The sequence below is a fragment of the Rhinopithecus bieti genome, unplaced genomic scaffold, assembly GCF_001698545.2.
Source record: "Rhinopithecus bieti isolate Rb0 unplaced genomic scaffold, ASM169854v2 scaffold_7605, whole genome shotgun sequence".
Lineage (NCBI taxonomy): Eukaryota > Metazoa > Chordata > Mammalia > Primates > Cercopithecidae > Rhinopithecus > Rhinopithecus bieti.
The window spans coordinates 885,525-905,794 of NW_016805506.1; the positions used below are offsets into that span (position 1 = coordinate 885,525).

Below are 20,270 nucleotides of genomic sequence, written 5' to 3' on the forward strand. Positions count from 1 at the left end.
TAAAGTTGTAACATTTACAAGTACATCCACATACAAGATCTCACTTACCCCTCAGATAATATTGTTAATTAGGCCATAGTGTTATTTTTGTTGTATAGTTTAAGGAAACTCAATGATGTTACAAATTAATCACACCCACAAAAAATGATGATGCCAGAAAGTAAAAAGGATAATTAAATGTTTTAAAGTATAGTCTTCAGATTTGATTTGGCTGTGTCCCCACCCAAATCTCATCTTGAATTGTAGTTGCCATAATCCCATGTATATCATGGGAGGGACCTGGTGGGAGGTAATTGAATCATGGGGGCAGTTACCCCCATGCTGCTGTTCTCATTATTGTGAGTGAATTCTCATGAGATCTGATGGTTTTATAAGTGCCAGGCATTTCCTCTGCTTGAACTTCTCCTTCCTGCTACCACGTGAAGAAGGACATGTCTGCTTTCCCTTCCACCATTATTGTAAGTTTCCTGAGGTCTCCCCAGCCTTGTGGAATAGTAAGTCAATTAAACCTCTTTTTTTGCTGTTGTTTTGTTTTGTTTTTAAATAAACTACCAAGTCTTGGGTATTTCTTCATTGCAGTGTGAGAATGAGCCAATACACCTTTTCTATATGACACCATGCTCTTCCAGGGTGTGAATGAATGGAATAAACTTGGATTCCCTGGCTAAACTGGGAGTCAGAACAAAGACGGAAAACCCTCTTGCCTGCAATGAACTGTCCTTTGCGTATTTATTCATGACTAAATAGACAAAGAGGATTTTTCTACCTCAGGAAAAAACATAGTGTTTACTGCAAAAGAACTTCCTTTCAAATCCACTTGCTATAACTCTGTCCTTCTCTCTCTTGCTTGAACTAGGGTACATGAATCCCCAAGGAATATAGGAATGTACAAAAGCATAAGAGAAGCCCCAGAATAATCATTAGCCTCTAGTAAGATAGTCACATTACTCAGTATGCAGAGGTGACATATACTCTAAGATACTCACTATATGTTAAAAATAAATTTAGATATATTGTTTGGGGATGTATTCATCAACTACTTACTATGTATCTACCCATGCATTTAATAACTGTGAGCATCATACAAGGCCTCCATGCTCATGGAGTTTATATTCTACTGGTAGAGGCAGATAATAAAGAGATGAGAAATTCAAAGTAATTTTAAAAATAACACAGGAAAGGTCATAGACATTTTGGTCTGGGGAGGAGATGGCACTATGTAGGCTGATTACCTGTGAGGGTGCACTCACTCACCTCTTGTACTTGTGAAGAACATACTGAAATGTACAGGGCATTTGGGAGGAAAATAATGAGATTCACAGGGCAGTACTTAATGTGAAGACCTCACCATAGAGACAGGAATTAAGTCACCTGGAGCCAAGAGAATACCCTTTATGCCTTTGCTTAAAAGCACCATTTTCTATACTATATACCACAAGAGCATTGGGCCATGGCACATTAATGGATTCTGGACTGGTAATGGGTGTCCAAAGATAAAAGAGGGTTGAATGGGTCAAAAAGCTGGGAAATATTGAGTACTCTATCTCCTTTCATAGATGCAAAATAAACATTAGTCTAATACATGTTCTAAGGAGTCCTTAGAAAATAAATCTGTTTTTCTCTGTTTAACTATTTGTTTCTTTTACTTACCTGAACAGAGCTTTTTTTTTTCTTCCAAGTAACAAATTTTTGTTGTATATAAGCTACCACTGATTTTAAGGTGTACCGTTACTTTATTTGCTACTAAGAAAGAAAAACAATCTCTGCCAATTATAATTGTACTATATTGTCAATTATATGAGAAACATTCTGATTTGAGAGGTGTTGACATGAAAAAATGTGAAACTTAAAAACTTGAGATGGTTGGATGGAATGAGGTTTGGTTTTTAGATATGTCAAGTTAATGGGACCTTTCTTCTCTGAGCTAGGCTATACTGTAATTGCTCACCCTTGTTTCTTTTTTTTTTAATCACTATGCAATGGACGTTATAAGATGCTAAGGTTGTGGCATAAATACAGCCTGCTGACCAACAAAATTTTGTGTTCCTCTTCCACAGTATAGGATTGGTGCTGTGAAGTGGTACTCACCATTAAGTGTGTGTGCGTGTGTGTCTGTGTGTCTGTAAGTTTTGGGTAGGGGGAAGAGCCTTGAAGCTTAGAAGATAGAGATCCCTTGCAACTTGATATTGTGTTGGGTCTAGTTTTGGTCAAATGCAATGAGAGCAGAGACAATGCATGTCACTTCTGAGCAGAGGTAGTTAAATACCTGATATCCCCTACTCTCTTCACATTCTATAGTAAACTTGGAGGCTGCATGTTGAATATGAAAGTATAATGAAGTAAAAGAAACCTAGAACCAGGAATCGTACCTGGGGTACTCCAATCAGAAATATCCTCATTGAGTGTTTCATGAGCAAGGAAAACTTTTATTGTGTTAAGTCACAATAAAATTTGGAAGTTTATACAGCAAGTAGCTTAGTCTAACACTTGTCAGTTTTGTGCATATTTCTTACATCATATGCATTACCTGCCAAATAATAGCAAACACTTCTTCTAGGTCCCTGGCAAACATGAGATTCCTCCGTTGACTGACTGATTATGGGTTGTGAGTTGAACTGGCTCTGCATGAAGGATGTAGGTGATCAAGTGGCTTCTTGTGCCTCTGGCCAAAACTCTACCACTGTGCTTAAGATGTGATTAATTACGTACAACAAATCCCCATGACACATGTTTACCTATGTAACAAACCTGCTCATCCTCCACATGTACTTCTGAATGGAAAATAAAAGTAAAAAAAAGAAAAATAGGCCCATAATGGTAACTAAACACCACGGTCTTACCTCATTATAATACTGCATCGGTAAGTCCATCAGCATAAGCAAGTAAGATCTGATAACCAAGAGGCTTACAGTTTCTAATTTGTATTTGACACATAGTCTGCCTTCTGGAGGAGCAACACAGAACCTAGATATCTTTGATTAAGGTCGGTAAATGATTAGGTGTTAATCCCATTCATTTCCCATGAAAAGGAAACCTCTTTACAAGTCACTACCAGGGATTCTCCAGTCACACATAGGAAAAATTTCCAGGAAGACTTCTATAAAATACATGTATTAACATCTCAGAAAACATAGTTGTAAGGACTTCTCTGGGCCCTTTTCCTTAGTTCCTAATCTTGACTATCAAACAGTTTCCTCTCCAAATGATGGGAAGAAAGAGCATTTGTCTATTACACACTTGTATTACTCTATTCACTTAAGCACTGTGTCCTAGTAATGGGGTCTAGTTATGTATGCCTTGAAATGACACACATATTTGTTTCCCATTTAAGAATGGGAGTGGAGTGTTTCTGTACATGTATATGTGATGGGGTAGGTCAGGAAATTTTATCTAGGCAATACCCAGCCTGAAATAATTATTAGCATGACATGAGGTAATCGTATTTCTATTTTAGAAAGATGTTTTTAACTGCAGGATGGGAAATCAATTGGAAGAGCTGATACATTGAAAGAGGTGAATCTAGACTTGGGGAGGCTTCTTAACAGTATATTGCGCTAGTCCTGGCTGTGGGATACGTTCAATAGTAATGCTAGTAGAAATGGCGACTGACATTTTGGAATTGTTTTACAATTTCTAGAACATGTCGGAACATTTTTTAAAACGTAGGTTTCATTATTCAGCTATGGTGAAAATAACAGATCAGAAGATGATGCCACTGGAAATATAGTTTGTTGTTTACAGTTCCTAAGAAGTGGGGGCATGCCATACCATGCAGGGCCACATGAGTAGCACCAGAGACCGCCAGGAGGCAGAGGGAGCAAGAGGAAATTATAGGCACAAGCTTTTATTGTTGTTACTGCAGAAAAGGCAAGGCAAGGCAGGGTAAGCAGGGATAGGACTGGCTAGTTTGAACAACCTCAGTGGGCTCTGGGGTATAGGGTCTGTCTCTAGTTGTCTGGTACCTGGACCTTGATGGTTAGGGCTGAATAATGGTGTCTACTTGGATGTAAGAGCCAGGTAGAGGAGGTGGTTCAGAGTAAGGGCTCTAGATTGGTTAGCGTACATAAGAAAGGCATGCTCCAGGGCAAATATTTTGCTATTTTTTAAGAACTAACTAGCCCTGGTAGGTGCAGTCTCTTCCCAGATGCCAGAACATCAAGAACACAGAAAAGAAGAAAACTGAGTTAATACATGTCTAGCATGAGAAATGAGGAAGTAAGGGAAATAAAGTTAAAGAGATTTCCACCTTGAATGACTATGTCAAAGTGAAACACCATTAACTTTCCAGGGAAATAAACTTTATTCTGTGTCAGGCACTGCTCTAAAATCTTTACATTAATAGTCTCAATCCTTAGAGCAAAGCTTTGACATGGAGGTTGTTTTTATCTTACCTCTACTGGTATGTTGATGGAGTCTACAAGAGTTTGTGCTGAGTCCACCACAGAATGGTCCCTCACAGCTTGGTTTTTGACATGTTGGATTGCAAGTGCTTGGAGGATGTTACAGTAGAACTATCTAGGACAAAAGTACCCATAATATTTCCATTTTAAATCATGTTCTTATTGAACAGAAACTTACATTGCACTTGCTACTTTCCAGACACTGTCCTAAAAGCTTTACAAATGCCAGTTCATTTAATCCCATGACAATCCTTTGAGATACATATTATCATCCTCTTTCTATCCACATTTTCAGTCCTCATCATAGCTCTCATTTATGGAATGTAATGACGATGCTCTAGACTAGGCATTTTATGTAAGTTAGTTTCATTCAGTAATTCAAGACACATGTGATTATCTCCATTTTAAAGATCAGAAAACTAAAGGTTGGTAGGTTTGTATAATTTGACTACCATCGCATATCTTCATTTTAATACATTTTATAAATGCGAGCTTCTGCTGTGATTAAAAATGATTACCACATTTTACAGATCAGAAAGTAATAATAAGTGTTGGTGAAGATGTGAAAAAATGAGAACACTTGTACACCATTTGTGGGAATGTAAAATGGTACAGATGCTGTGGAGAATCGTATAGTGGTTGTGCAAAAAATTAAAAATAGATTTACCATATGATCCAGCAATCTAACTTCTGAGTACATATTCAGAAGAACTGAAAGCAGGGACTTTAAGAGATATTTTAACCATGTTAAACCATGTTCATGTACAACCATGTTCATGGCAGCATTATTCATAATAGCTAATGTGTGGCAACAATGCAAGTGTCCATGAACAGACAAATGGATAAGCAAAATGTGGTATGTACATAGAATGGAATATTGTTCAGCTTTAAAAAGAAGGATGCTTTGATCTATACTACACGGAAATGAACCTTGAAGACATTATGCAAAGTGAAATAAACCAGTTACAAAAAGACACATACTGTATGATTCCAATTCTAAGAGATACCTAGAGTAGTCAAAATTATAGAGACAAAAAGCAGTGCATAGTTTCCAGGGGCTAGGGAAAGGAGAAATGGGGAGTTATTGCTTAATGAATAGTGTTGATTGTACAAAAATATGAACGTAATTAATGCCACAGAATTGTACGCATACAAATGGTCAAGGTAATACATGTTATGTTATGTTATGTCATGTCATGTTATGTTACGTGATTTTACCATAATAAGGAAAATGGGGGAAAAAAAAGAAAGAAAGTAAAACTTAGTAGTTTACGTGACTTGACCAATGCCTTGAGGCCATGAGTCACCCAGCTGAGATCTGAACTTCAGTATATTCAATTCTGAAGTCCCAGATTTTTACCAATCTTCTTGTACTTTTCAAACTGTGTTTCACTGGAGCTTTATTTTCAGTTTTGTATGTGAGTTTCTTCACAAGAAGAGGTGGACCAAATTGCATCCTTGCAAAAGCTTATATATCGAGGTCCTAAACCCCCTACCTCAGATTATGACCGTATATGGAGAGAGAACCTTGAAAGAGGTATGTAGATAGAATGAGGTCATTATGGTGGGCCCTCATCCAATATAACTGGTGTCCTTATAAGAAGGGGAGATTAGAATTTAGACACAGTTGTTGACATCTTGAGTTCAGACTGGAAGCCTCTAGAATTGTGAGAAAATAAATCTCTGTGGTTTAAGCCACCCAGTCTGTGGTAATTCATTATGGCAGCCCCAGCAAACTAATACAAATAGTGTTTCCACAGCTGAAACAAAATTGGAAAATCACCATCATTCTAGAGAGTTACAAGGGCTATTTTAACAGCATCTGATGGTTTTCCTAAATTTGCCAAGCCCAGACAGAGGTCAGATGACTTCCTGGGATAAAAGCCAACTAGCTTCCTCTTGCTGTTTCTTTAGCCACTGGTCTGCAGGCGTTTTCTTCTTCTCCTTCTAACTTCCTCTCCTGTGACAAAAGAGATAACTATTAGACAAACAGAAGTCCAGAATGCTAAGGTTGCAACTTTCACTTCCTCTCACCCTTTAGCCCAGAACTGCTTTGAATATACCAATTGCTGTGGGGCACCGGCTTGAGGAAGAGAAGACACCAGAGTGCCTCAGAAACTGCCCGGTGAAACGGTGATAGCGAGCCACGCGTTTACAGGGCCACTGTCGCTCACAGAAGCAGTGAGGATGATGCCAGGATGACATCTGCCTTGCGCCTGGCTGGGACCCTGATCCCAGCCATGGCCTTCCTCTCCTGCGTGAGACCAGAAAGCTGGGAGCCCTGCGTGGAGGTATGTGGCTGGAGTCAGCGCCTCTGAACTCTCCCTCACTTCTGCCCAGAACTCCTCACTGTGTGCCCCGGTTTATTTTTGCAAAAAAGAGTTAAATTACCTTAAAGACTCAAGAAGCCACAGAGATCAAATAATTCGTTGTTAAAGGGCACTAAAGGCAGCCAATGGGGGTTTGTTCCATTTGGAGATTTTGAGTGCCAACAGGGGCATTAGATTACGTAGATCTGCGTAAGGTCCCTGCTCTGCTACCTTGTGGCTGTGTGAAAAAATTATCAAACCTGTCTGAGACTAGTTTTCGCATCTATAAGAGGATTATAATACCTTCTTCACCAGAGAATAAACAGATTGCTTCAGTGTCATTTCTTTCCACCGGTGGTCTTTACACTCAGCTTCAAGCAGTTACCCTGCTCCTTTCAATCTCAGGAAGAAGATGGCTTTTTTGTGTGTGTCTCTACAGAAAGAACTTTCTAAGTGGGTGTCAGACTTCTGTATGCAGTCATATAGTTTAGTCCAGAGGATGAAAAAAATAAGAGAATGAAAAAGGAAAGGAGAGAGAGAAGAAAAAAGCAAGAGGGAAATATGTGTAATATAAGCTATTGCAACAGTTTGTTTCTTGGTGAAATACCAATCAACTGGTTGGTAATCTTATTCATGATGGATCTCTTTTGTTTTCCCCTGCACAGACTTCAGAGTTGCTTTAGAAAAAGAAAATGATTTACAGTGAGGTAGGGTCAGAAACTCAAGAGAGGCAAAGCCAGCTGCAGTCCTGAAGTTGAAGATATGGGAGAAAATCAAGTAATATTTAGCAAAGAGTAATTCATTATCTCAAAGCCATCCCTTCCCTCAATTCCCTGCCTGTAGTCCTCCTCCTTATCTTCTTCTCTGTATCCCTCTGCTGTTAGGTTAGTGGAGCTAGATTTTCTAATTAGGCTCACTGTGAGATAAAACCACAGCCAACCTTGACTTCTTCTTTTCCCCATGTACGATTTCCTGTAAGTCCCTGAAGCCTGTCCATACCTGCCCATCCCCTTCTTGCCACTGTACGGCAGGCCCTCATTTCCCCTGGCATTGACTCTTACACAGTGACTGCTTTCCTGATTCCAGTCTTCTTCCTTTAATTCATTCTACACGTTCTTGTTTGTTATGTATTTGCATTTGTTGTTATTATTTTTCCTTAAGCTTTGATCTAACAAATTATCTCCTTAAAAACTTTTGATAACTCTCCATTGCCATTAGGACAGGTTTCTACCACAGGGCCTTTGCACTGGCTATTTCTTCTACCTAGAATGCTAGATCAGTGCTATCCAATGGCAATATTATGTGAACCACATATGTACTTTTAAAGTTTTTAGTAGCCTCATTAAAAAAAGAAACAAGTGAATTTAATATTTTTATTTAACTTAGCATATTTAAAATAATGTTTAAATTTTTAATATATATTTACCTATTACTGATATTTTACATTCCTTGTTTGGTACTAAATCTGGAATTTAGTATATATTTTACATTTACCATGCATCTCAATTTAGACTATTCACGTTTCTTATGTTTAATAACTGTGTATGGCAAGTGACTACCATATTGGTCAGTGCAGCCCTGGTCATTTTCATGGTTTAATCACTCCATTCAGATTTCTGCTTAAATGTCCCCTCCTCAGGGCAGTCTTCCTTGATTGCCCCATGTAGAGCTCTCCAGCGTCACTTATTTGCCTCAAATTTCCTTTTATTGCTTAATTTTTTTTTCCGGAGCACAACATTTTATATTTTTGTTTGTTTATTTTCTCTCTCTTCCTTTGTAATGGAATTGGTAAGGACCACTATATTTCCAGTGGCCAGCACACAGTAGCCGCTAAATTTATATGTGATAAATGATTGAAATAATTGCTGCAGGACAAAGTCTGAGGCCCTCCTGATCTGGCTTGCCCTCTTACTTAGGTTTCACTACTCCTACCACTCACCAGCTAATCTAAGTTTGTTTTCCACTCTTTCCATGCTCATGTTGTCCTCTCCTTACGACATGTTTTTTCTTCCCCTTTCCACGTATCTAAACCTTACTCATCTTCCGAGACCCACTTTAAAATCTTCCTTTTCTGGGAAGCCTTTCTTGAATACGGACTTGATCTCTGCTTTCTCTGAACCACAGGACAAATTTTCTAAGCCTATTTTATGGCCCCTTGAGACAGTATTAGCTTTGCTCCTATCTAAACTCTTTCTCTAGACTGTGAGTCCATTGAAGTCTGGAGCCACATCGTATTTTTCTTTGTAATGCCCACAGCGCTTGACAGAAAATGTCTACAATGTGGACTTAAGTAAACCTTCATTTAATCAGTTATTCAATCAGTTATTGATTCAGCAAATATTTATTGAGCATCAACCATTTGCCAGACACCATTCTGAGTGCTGGAGACAAAGCAGTGGGCAAACCCATTGAAACTTGCAATGGAGTACAGGAGATGAACAATCCGATGGGAACAATCACATAGACAACATAATGTTAGATGGTGGTGCATCCTGTGAAAGGGAATAAAAGAGGGCAAAGAAAGAGTGCCTGGCTCTGTTTCTATTAGGCAGTACTGTCTTTGAGGCTCCATGGCTTGTAACATTTAAGCAGAATACAAATGAAGATCTGCGTGTTTGAACTCTGAATTTGCGCATATTACTTCATCTCTATGATTTTCCATTTTCCTCATCTTTAAAATGCTTATTTAAAGATTAAGTGAAAGTATACAACAAACAAGAGCTATGCTGGCATATGGTAAGGGATTAATAATAGATAATAATAATTAATGTTAACATCTATTGATCACTTATACTGCAGTGGGCTTTTAAATAAGCTCTTCAAACACCTTATCTCATTTAATCCTTCAAACAGATTCTATTGGTTTCAAACAACAGAAATCTACAATTAGCTGGCTTCTGCAAGGAATTTTGTCAGAGAAAATGAGAACGTTCAGAAATTCGATGGGAACGTTAGAGAATTAGGCTTACAAAAAATGTGGGAAAGTAGGCTAGAAAGCAGCGTAAGAACGAAGACAGCATAAAGCGCTTGACCTTATTTACTAGGTTCCACCATGGGAATCCATGCACTCTAAAGATTTCCCCCTATTTCTACAACAAGGGTCAATGAGCCAAGAAAAATAATGCAGCTGTCAAAATCCAGGCCATGACTAAGGAAGTTCTGGACATCTTGACTGCCAGACAGTCTCCCTGATGATGGGGGGTATTTAGAATGATACTGGATATTTTATTTAGTTTTTGTATTTCCAACTTTTATTTTAAGTTCAGTGGCACATGTGCAGAGCATTCAGGTTTGTTACATAGGTAAATGTGTGCCATGGTGATTTGCTGCATAGATCATGAAAATAAGGAATGTGTCATGGATTTGTGTGTGATCCTTGTGCAGGGGCCATGCTAATCTTTTTTGTATCCTTCCAATTTTAGTATATGTGCTACTGCAGCAAGCACGATATTGGATATCTTAATACCTACATTTTACATCTGATAAAATGAGGCTCACTGAAGTTTCTCTTTTGTTTGTTTTGTTTTGTTTTATTTTAAAAGACTTTGCCCTAAACCACACGGAATTGCTGGCATGAAACCCAGAGCTTTCAGAAAACCCAGAGCTTTCAGACTCCGGAGCCTCAGCCCTTCACCCCCTGATTCCATTGCTTCTTGCTAAATGCTGCCATTTTATCACAGAGGTTAGAATGCTGAGCACATAGTATTTGCTCTTTACTTTCTAATTTAGATTAAGACATTTTATAAGTATGAATTGAGCGAATGGATGGATGGATAGATGGATGGAAGAAAGGACAGATGGATGATAAAAGGTCGACTGAATTTTGTGCTTGCACAAAAAGAGCCTCCCCGCCCCCGCACCATCTCTTGTCTAGGAGAGGGGAGTTGGGAGACCATGCAGTCAAGACCCTTCATTTCATGTGTAATCATTGCAGGTGGTTCCTAACATTACTTATCAATGCATGGAGCTGAATTTCTACAAAATCCCCGACAACATCCCCTTCTCAACCAAGAACCTGGACCTGAGCTTTAATCCCCTGAGGCATTTAGGCAGCTATAGCTTCTTCCGTTTTCCAGAACTGCAGGTGCTGGATTTATCCAGGTAATGAACGCACTTTTACATACTGCACAAGGTGAGATGTTCATTGTCCTATCATTTCATTATTGGAGTGGAAAGCTTGCTTGGTGGAGTCTCATCTGCACTCACTTATTCATTCATACAACAGATGTCTTATTAACTGTATAACCTTGACCATGCTACCTCTATTCTTCAGGTCTCAATTTTCTCATCTGTGAAATAGGCAGTTGGCTGAGACAGCTTCTAAAGGAAATTCTAATTTTTAGGTTTTCTTTTAAGACAGGAGAGAAAATTAGCTTAAATTCTTTCATAAGTGGCTATTTATTGACTACTTGCTATATGTTGTACACTCTGCAAGAAGACAGGTATATATTGATATATAACACACAGCCCCTGTTGTTAAGGAGGCATATCTTCTTGAAAGAGTTAATACCTTAAAGTCCTGGGTATGGTCCTGGGTACATAGCATATATTCAACACATTTTAATTATGATTCTTTGGATCTTGAAGCTGATATAAATAAACAATATATAGCAGTAGGTGATAAACTGTGTCTAAACTAAAGGTACCAAATTGTATTTTTCAGAAGAGGGACTTCTCTGTGGCGGGTAGTCAAGAAAGATTTCATGAACTGCATAAGATTCAAACAATGTCTAGAATATTAAAAGTAGGGCAGAGGATAGGGAATTAGGAAAAGTCAAGTAATCCAAGGAGAAAGATGTCAAGATTAAAGGAAGACATCTGCTGTGGGCAGGGAATAGTGGCTAAGATTTTCTTTTCTGATGCAGGGAAGTATATCGTTTGTTGTGGCAGGTGAAACTGTCATCATGATATTTTAAGGGAACCAAATTCTAAAAGGGTTTTCATCATCGGGGCCTTGTTTGCAAATCAGACTAGATAATGGATAATGTTCTCTGCAGTGGTTTGTAAAACATTTCAAAACATTTTACATATTTTTTGTTGTAGAAATTATTGATAAAGACTAAGGTCACAATATGAAAATCCTTTTTAGAGCAGACATTTCTGTAGAAGAGTGAGCATATGACCTATTATGCCCTAACTTGGATAGAGGTAGGATAAAACAAAGCGGTAATGGAACAATTCAAAGGCAGTGGTATAGTGCATAGAGCCCTGTTGGGGTCAGAAGACTGGAGCCAAGTTTACCCCCAGCATTTATAACCATGTAACCTTAGGCATATTACTTCATCTCCCTTAGTCTTAGTTTTCATGTCTGATCAATGGAAATGATGCAACTTATCTTGCTGGATTAAATGTGATAATAAATATTAATACGCTGTATATATTTAAATTTTTATAAAGTATATTTTGTAAGCATAAAGTATTATTATTACAGAATTTCATTCGTTTTTTTAAATAATTTCAACTTTTATTTTTGAATCAGGGGTTTACATGGTTATATTGTGTAATACTGAGGTGTAGGGTACAATTGATACCATCGCTCAGGTACTGAGCATAGTACCCAATAGTTAGTTTTTCAACCCTTGCTGCTTTCTCTCTATCCCCTCTCTAGTAATCCCCAGGGTCTATTTTTGCCATCTTTAAGTCCGTGTGTACCCCATGTTTAGCTCCTACTTATAAAGTGAGAACCCATGGTATTTGGCCTTCTGTTCCTTTGTTTATTTGCTTAGGATAATGGCTACCAGCTGAATCTATGCCATTATGTTCTAAATTTCAGTTTTCTGCGTGAAAATTTTGTCACATACTCTATTAAGGTAGACCACCTCTCCCCCGCTTTTTTTTTTTTTCCAAACAAGTAGTTTTTCACCAAACAATGTCTATTATGTAATTCATCTTCAATCCACTCGATACCCAAGAAACTTGCCCCAGAAACCTTAAATCTGTGCTTATAGAGAGGCCAGCTTCCCTTCTGGCTAGCCCATAGGAGATTCTGAATTAGGGCAAGCACAAATAATAGCACAATAGACATCCTTTGCCTTTTCATACAGTGTTCACATACAGTAACTCAACTAGTCTTGCAAGAATGCTTTGTGATAGACCAGGCAGCCTTCTTCCCCCTATAGAAATCCATAATATATATGTATGTTTCTTTTTATAGATGAAGAAGCTGAAGCTTGAATAATTTAAGTGACTTATATACATTATCATTGCTTGTTAGCCACAGACCAAAGATTTAAGTTCACATCTCCAGAATCCAACTTAATTGTTCTCTTTGTCTTAATACTCTACTTCTCTAAAGTGACTATCACCAATGTAATGATATAGAGATACAGCAAGACCCTTTAATTCTTGCCTGGTGTATACAGCAATGCAGAGATAGAATGATGGGCTGTAAAAATCATATAATTGAAAGAGAGAACTTCAAAAATAATCAAGTTCAGCTGTTTGATTTATAAATGTGGTAACTAAAACCTAGAGAGGAAAAGAGGTATTTAAGATCACCCAGTAGGAGAGAACTGCAGAAACACCAAACCCAAGCTCTTCTGTCCACTCTTCCAGTGTTCTTTCTAGTATACTGCCTATCCTTTATCTAGTTACCAATAAATAACAAAAGATTGGACCACAATGCTTTTATTATCTAGGAAACTCCTTAAGAAGCTAAAATGGGTGGGGAATATTGTAAATATAATTCATACTGGATTAAGAAAGAACTTATTTGTACGTTGTAACTGACAAGCACCTGCAATGATAAAGGAATTTATCATTTATCATGATGGCTCGCTGTTTGCTGGCTGCATCAAAGCCCTATCTCTAGGACATGTCTCTGAACATTGTATGTAGGATGGCTTTCATTTCTCTTGGGATAAAATTCAAAACCCTTCCTCCGAGTGGTAAACCTCTGCCTAATTGGAAATCTTCTTTCTCCACAACTCCATATTGTACACTCCAATTTCATCTCTGTACTCCAACCATGGAAGCTATTTGTCATGATTACTCTGTGTGTCATTTTTTGCTGTCAACCTTGGGGCTTTTGTGTTTGCTGTTCACTTCACCTCCTTTTATCGTTAACTTCTACTCATCTTTCAATTTTCAACTTAAGTGTTCTCAGAGAAGCCTACTTTGATTCTCTTGGTCCACAACAGTTCTCTGGATGTGAACTCTTATAGCACATGATTTTCACTGTTTTTCACAAAACTCACTCCTATCACAGGTTACAAGCATTTACCTCTGATAACAACAACTTTCAAGTATCGAGCTATCATGTATGCACTTTTCATAAACATTAAGAGTATCTGTGACACTTATGTGTAATTTTTCATATCTCTCAAATTGACATTTACCAGTCATTTATCTTGGCTAACAACTAACAACTATCCATATTATCTGTACCAATCAGATGTATAATCACAATTTTGTGTGACAGAAAATGGCTAAACTTGATCCAAGGCGATTACATGCTTTATCAACTGCACAATCTTTATATATGTCAATTATTCATGTTTAAATGATTTCCTTCTTATGGATTTTCTCCTCTGCTTATCATGTATGCCTAACATGACAAAAAAGAGCCTATCATTACAGCCAGTATGATAATACTCAATCTGTGGGGCTTCTTATTTGCTCATGCCATCATCATCTGTCCTGCTTGATGTCTTTGCCTATGCACAATCATATTACCCATCACATTCCGTATGAAGAACTGGATGACTAGGATTAATATTCTATTTTAGGTTCTTATTCAGCAGAAATGTTATATAATCAATGTATTTTTATTCCTGTAGGTGTGAAATCCAGACAATTGAAGATGGGGCATATCAGAGTCTAAGCCACCTCTCCACCTTAATATTGACAGGAAACCCCATCCAGAGTTTAGCCCTGGGAGCCTTTTCTGGACTATCAAGTTTACAGAAGCTGGTGGCTGTGGAGACAAATCTAGCATCTTTAGAGAACTTCCCCATTGGACATCTCAAAACTTTGAAAGAACTTAATGTGGCTCACAATCTTATCCAGTCTTTCAAATTACCTAAGTATTTTTCTAATCTGACCAATCTAGAGCACTTGGACCTTTCCAGTAACAAGATTCAAAGTATTTATTGCAAAGACTTGCAGGTTCTACATCAAATGCCCCTACCCAATCTCTCTTTAGACCTGTCCCTGAACCCTATAAACTTTATCCAACCAGGTGCATTTAAAGAAATTAGGCTTCATAAGCTGACTTTGAGAAGTAATTTTGATGGTTTAAATGTAATGAAAACTTGTATTCAAGGTCTGGCTGGTTTAGAAGTCCATCGTTTGGTTCTGGGAGAATTTAGAAATGAAAGAAACTTGGAAGAGTTTGACAAATCTGCTCTGGAGGGATTGTGCAATTTGACCATTGAAGAATTCCGATTAGCATACTTAGACTACTACCTCAATAATATTATTGACTTATTTAATTGTTTGGCAAATGTTTCTTCATTTTCCCTGGTGAGTGTGACTATTAAAAGGGTAGAAGACTTTTCTCATAATTTCAGATGGCAACATTTAGAATTAGTTAACTGTAAATTTGAACAGTTTCCCACATTGGAACTCGAATCTCTCAAAAGGCTTACTTTCACTGCCAACAAAGGTGGGAATGCTTTTTCAGAAGTTGATCTACCAAGCCTTGAGTTTCTAGATCTCAGTAGAAATGGCTTGAGTTTCAAAGGTTGCTGTTCTCAAAATGATTTTGGGACAACCAGCCTAAAGTATTTAGATCTGAGCTTCAATGATGTTATTACCATGGGTTCAAACTTTTTGGGCTTAGAACAACTAGAACATCTGGATTTCCAGCATTCCAATTTGAAACAGATGAGTGAGTTTTCGGTATTCCTATCACTCAGAAACCTCATTTACCTTGACATTTCTCATACTCACACCAGAGTTGCTTTCAATGGCATCTTCGATGGCTTGCTCAGTCTCAAAATCTTGAAAATGGCTGGCAATTCTTTCCAGGAAAACTTCCTTCCAGATATCTTCACAGATCTGAAAAACTTGACCTTCCTGGACCTCTCTCAGTGTCAACTGGAGCAGTTGTCTCCAACAGCATTTGACACACTCAACAAGCTTCGGGTACTAAATATGAGCCACAACAACTTCTTTTCATTGGATACGTTTCCTTATAAGTGTCTGCGCTCCCTCCAGGTTCTTGATTACAGTCTCAATCACATAATGACTTCCAAAAACCAGGAACTACAGCATTTTCCAAGTAGTCTAGCTTACTTAAATCTTACTCAGAATGGCTTTGCTTGTACTTGTGAACACCAGAGTTTCCTGAAGTGGATCAAGGACCAGAGGCAGCTCTTGGTGGACGTTGAACGAATGGAATGTGCAACACCTTCAGATAAACAGGGCATGCCGGTGCTGAGTTTGAATATTACCTGTCAGATGAATAAGACCATCATTGGTGTGTCTGTGTTCAGTGTGCTTGTGGTATCTGTTGTAGCAGTTCTGGTCTATAAGTTCTATTTTCACCTGATGCTTCTTGCTGGCTGCATAAAGTATGGTAGAGGTGAAAACATCTATGATGCCTTTGTTATCTACTCAAGCCAGGATGAGGACTGGGTAAGGAATGAGCTAGTAAAGAATTTAGAAGAAGGGGTGCCTCCCTTTAAGCTCTGCCTTCACTACAGAGACTTTATTCCCGGTGTGGCCATTGCTGCAAACATCATCCATGAAGGTTTCCATAAAAGCCGAAAGGTGATTGTTGTGGTGTCCCAGCACTTCATCCAGAGCCGCTGGTGTATCTTTGAATATGAGATTGCTCAGACCTGGCAGTTTCTGAGCAGTCGTGCAGGCATAATCTTCATTGTCCTGCAGAAGGTGGAGAAGACCCTGCTCAGGCAGCAGGTGGAGCTGTACCGCCTTCTCAGCAGGAACACTTACCTGGAGTGGGAGGACAGTGTCCTGGGGCAGCACATCTTCTGGAGACGACTCAGAAAAGCCCTGCTGGATGGCAGATCGTGGAATCCAGAAGAACAGTGGGTACAAGATGCAATTAGCAAGAAGCCACAACTATCTGAAGAGGAAAAATAAAAAACTCCTGAGGCATTTCTTGCCCAGCTGGGCCCAACATTCATTCAGTTAATAAGTATTAAATGCTGCCACATGCCAGGCCTTATGCTAAGGGTGAGTCATTCCATGGTGCACAAGATATGCAGGGTTGCTAATCTCAAGGAGCTTCCAGTGCAGAGGGAATACATGCTAGATTAAAATACAGAGCCTTCCAGGTGGGTATTTCAACCAACTCAGCCAAGGAACCTATGACAGAGAAAGTCATTTCAACTCTTACCTCATCACGTTGAATAAAGACAGAGAAAGCAGAAAGAGACATTGTTCTTCTCCTGAGTCTTTTGAATGGAAATTATATTATGTATTATGTTATAGCCATCATAAAACCATTTTGGTAGTTTTGACTGAACTGGGTATTCACTTTTTCCTTTTTGATTGAATACAATTTAAATTCTACTTGATGACTTCAGTGGGCTCCTGAGGCAAGATGCCCCTTCAATTTTAAGTCAGTTTCCTTACAGAGGTTAAGGTCTAGTGGCTAATTCCTAAGGAAACCTGGTTAACACATGCCCACAACCATCCTGGTCATTCTCGAGCATGTTCTATTTTTTCACTAATCACCCCTGATATATTTTTATTTTTATATATCAAGTTTTCATTTTTTTATGTCTTGCCTATAAGCCAATATCATAAATAAGGTTGTTCGAGACCTGCTTCAAATATCCACATTTATTTAACCACTATTTTTCAAGGAAGTATGTAAAGTACATTCTGTCACTTTGTCACTCGATGTCGTTGCAAAGTTATTGCCTACTAAGTTATGACTGTCTGAAAGCAGCATTGAAATAATTTGTTTAAAGGGGGCACTTTTTTAAACAGGGGAAGAAATTTTCTGTTTCCTGTTCTTATCATGGACAATTTGGGCTAGAGGCAGGAAGGAAGTGGAATGACCTCAGGAGGTCACTTTTTCTTGATTCCAGAAACATGGACTGATAAACCTGGGGTGACCTCATGAAATGAGTTGCAGCAGAAGTCTATTTTGTTTTTTCAGAACAAGTGATGTTTGATGGATCTCTGAATCTCTGCAGAGAGACATAGAGGGCTGGGATCCCTCCTGTGTACCCTCTTCACTGCCAGGAGAACTACTTGTGAAGGGATTCAAGGCAGGGAGTATACATTGCTATTTCCTGTTGGGCAATGCTCCCTGACTACATTTTGGGAAGAGTGGATGTTATCATTGAGAAAACAATATGTCTGGAATTAATGGGATTCGTATAAAGAAGGTTCCCAGAAAATAATGTTCATCCAGCCTCCCCAGAAACAGAACATTCAAGAAAAGGACAATGAGGATGTCATCAGGGAAATGAAAATAAAAACCACAATGAGATATCACCTTATACCAGGTAGAGTGGCTACTATAAAAAAAAAAATGAAGTGTCATCAAGGATATGGAGAAATTGGAACCCTTCTACACTGTTGGAGGGAGTGGAAAATGGTGTAGCCATTGTGAAAAACAGTATGGAGTTTTCTCAAAATTAAAATAGAACTACTATATGATCCAGCAATCTCACTTCTGTATATATATACCCAAAATAATTGAAATCAGAATTTCAAGAAAATATTTACACTCCCATGTTCATTGCAGCACTGTTCACAATCACTGTTTCCAAAGTTATGGAAACAACCCAAATTTCCATTGAAAAATAAATGGACAAAGAAAACGTGCATACATATACAATGGGATATTATTCAGCCTAAAAAAGGAGGAATCCTACCATTTATGACAACATGAATAAACCTGGAGGCCATTATGCTATGTAAAATAAGCAAGTAGCAGAAAGACAAATACTGCCTGATTTCACTTACATGAGGTTCTAAAATAGTCAAACTCATAGAAGCGAGAATAGGACAGTGGTTCCTAGGGAAAAGGAGGAAGGGAGAAATGAAGAAATAGGGAGTTGTCTAATTGGTATAAAATTATAGTATGCAAGATGAATTAGCCCTAAAGATCAGCTGTATAGCAGAGTTCCTATAATGAACAATACTGTATTATGCACTTAACATTTTGTTAAGAGGTTAGATCTCATGTTAAGTGTTCTTACCATATATATATATACACAAAGAAGCTTTTGGAGGTGATGGATATATTTATTACCTTGATTGTGGTGATGGTTTCACAGGTATGTAAAACTATGTCTAAACTCATCAAATTGTATACATTAAATATACGCAGTTTTATAATATCAATTATATGTGAATGAAGCTATAAAAAAGCAAAAACAACAAAATTCAGTTGTCAAAACTGGAAATATGACCACACTCAGAAGTGTTTGTTACTGAGTGTTTCAGAGTGTGTTTGGTTTGAGCAGGTCTAGAGTGATTGAGCATCCCTGGGTGTGTTTCTATGTCTCATGTACTAGTGAAAGTAGATGTGTGCCTTTGTGCACATCTCCCTGTGTATCCCTATCAGGGCTGTGTGTATTTGAAAGTGTGTGTCTGCATGATCATATCTGTATAGTAGAGAGTGTGATTGTATTTCTTGAAGAATACATCCATTTGAAGTGGATGTCTATGGCTGTTTGAGATGGGTTCTCTACTCTTGTGCTTGTACAGCAGTCTCCTCTTATCTCTTATGCTTGGTGGGTATGTTATTAGACCCCAAGTGGGTCTCTGAGACCCCAGATGGAACCAAACCTCATATATGCAATATGTTTTCCTATACATAAATATCTAAGATAAAGTTCATTTTCTGAATTAGGCACAGTAAGAGATTAACAACAACTAATAATAAAATTGAATAGTTACAATAATATATTGTAATAAAAGTTATGTGAATGTGATATGTTTCTTTCTCGCTGTCTCTCTCAAAATATCTTACCGTAGTGTACTCACCTATTTTCAGACCATAACTGACCACGAAACCTGGGAAAGTGAAACTGTGGATAAGTGAGGAACTAACATACATACATGATTGTTTGTCTATAGATGTATGCATCAGTTTCTTAGTATGCTTGAAAATGTGTGATTTTGTGTATATCCATGCTACATGTAAGTGTGGTTCTATTTGTATTTGAATACGAATTCTGCATAAATGTATTTATTCAAGCAAATGTACAAGGCTCTGAGAAGGAAGATCAACATACAACTTGGAGTATTTCAAGGCTGAAATATCCAAGGCCGACATTGGCCTTCTTCCTGTCAGTTCCCTTTCCCAGATGGAAATTCTAGAAATGGCAGGTGAGGTGGACAAGAAGGGAAAGAAATTATATGCATAGAACAGAAGGAGAAGAAAGAGTAAAGTCAGGCCTCAGACAGCCTTTTTGTAGCTCTTTAAATCCTCTGGATTTAAGAGGGATGAAGGGTAGAATAAGCAAAAATTAATGCCAATTATAATGCCTTAAATTTGTGTGATCTCTTACAACTTGAAACGTATTCACAAAACTATAACCATATTTAAATATCTCATTAGCTGAGTGAGGTAGCAAATCAATAATTACTTTTTCCATTTTGTTGATGGGAAAGCTGAAGTTCGATG

The 20,270-nt window shown here is 38.1% G+C and overlaps 1 protein-coding gene across 3 annotated transcripts; it reads left to right on the forward strand.

The window, feature by feature from the left end:
- Positions 1 to 6,296: 6,296 nt before the first annotated feature.
- On the forward strand, positions 6,297 to 19,560 carry TLR4 (toll like receptor 4). 3 transcript variants are annotated; one of them, XM_017872713.1, is made up of 4 exons: positions 6,297 to 6,691; positions 10,252 to 10,391; positions 10,644 to 10,810; positions 14,488 to 19,560. In XM_017872713.1, exons 3-4 carry the CDS (start codon positions 10,671 to 10,673, stop codon positions 16,757 to 16,759), a joined length of 2,412 nt encoding a protein of 803 aa, XP_017728202.1. In that variant the 5' UTR covers positions 6,297 to 6,691; positions 10,252 to 10,391; positions 10,644 to 10,670; the 3' UTR covers positions 16,760 to 19,560. The 3 variants fall into 3 exon arrangements, with proteins under 3 accessions (XP_017728202.1, XP_017728201.1, XP_017728203.1); XM_017872712.1 differs by lacking the exon at positions 10,252 to 10,391 and having other exon boundaries at positions 6,307 to 6,691; XM_017872714.1 differs by lacking the exons at positions 6,297 to 6,691; positions 10,252 to 10,391 and having other exon boundaries at positions 10,762 to 10,841.
- Positions 19,561 to 20,270: the final 710 nt, after the last annotated feature.

Coding starts and splice junctions, on each gene's coding strand:
- TLR4 (XM_017872712.1), top strand. CDS start 6,599: ATGACATCTGCCTTGCGCCTGGCTGGGACCCTGATCCCAGCCATGGCC. Junction 6,692..10,643: donor GCTGGGAGCCCTGCGTGGAG/GTATGTGGCTGG, acceptor TAATCATTGCAG/GTGGTTCCTAACATTACTTA. Junction 10,811..14,487: donor CAGGTGCTGGATTTATCCAG/GTAATGAACGCA, acceptor TTATTCCTGTAG/GTGTGAAATCCAGACAATTG.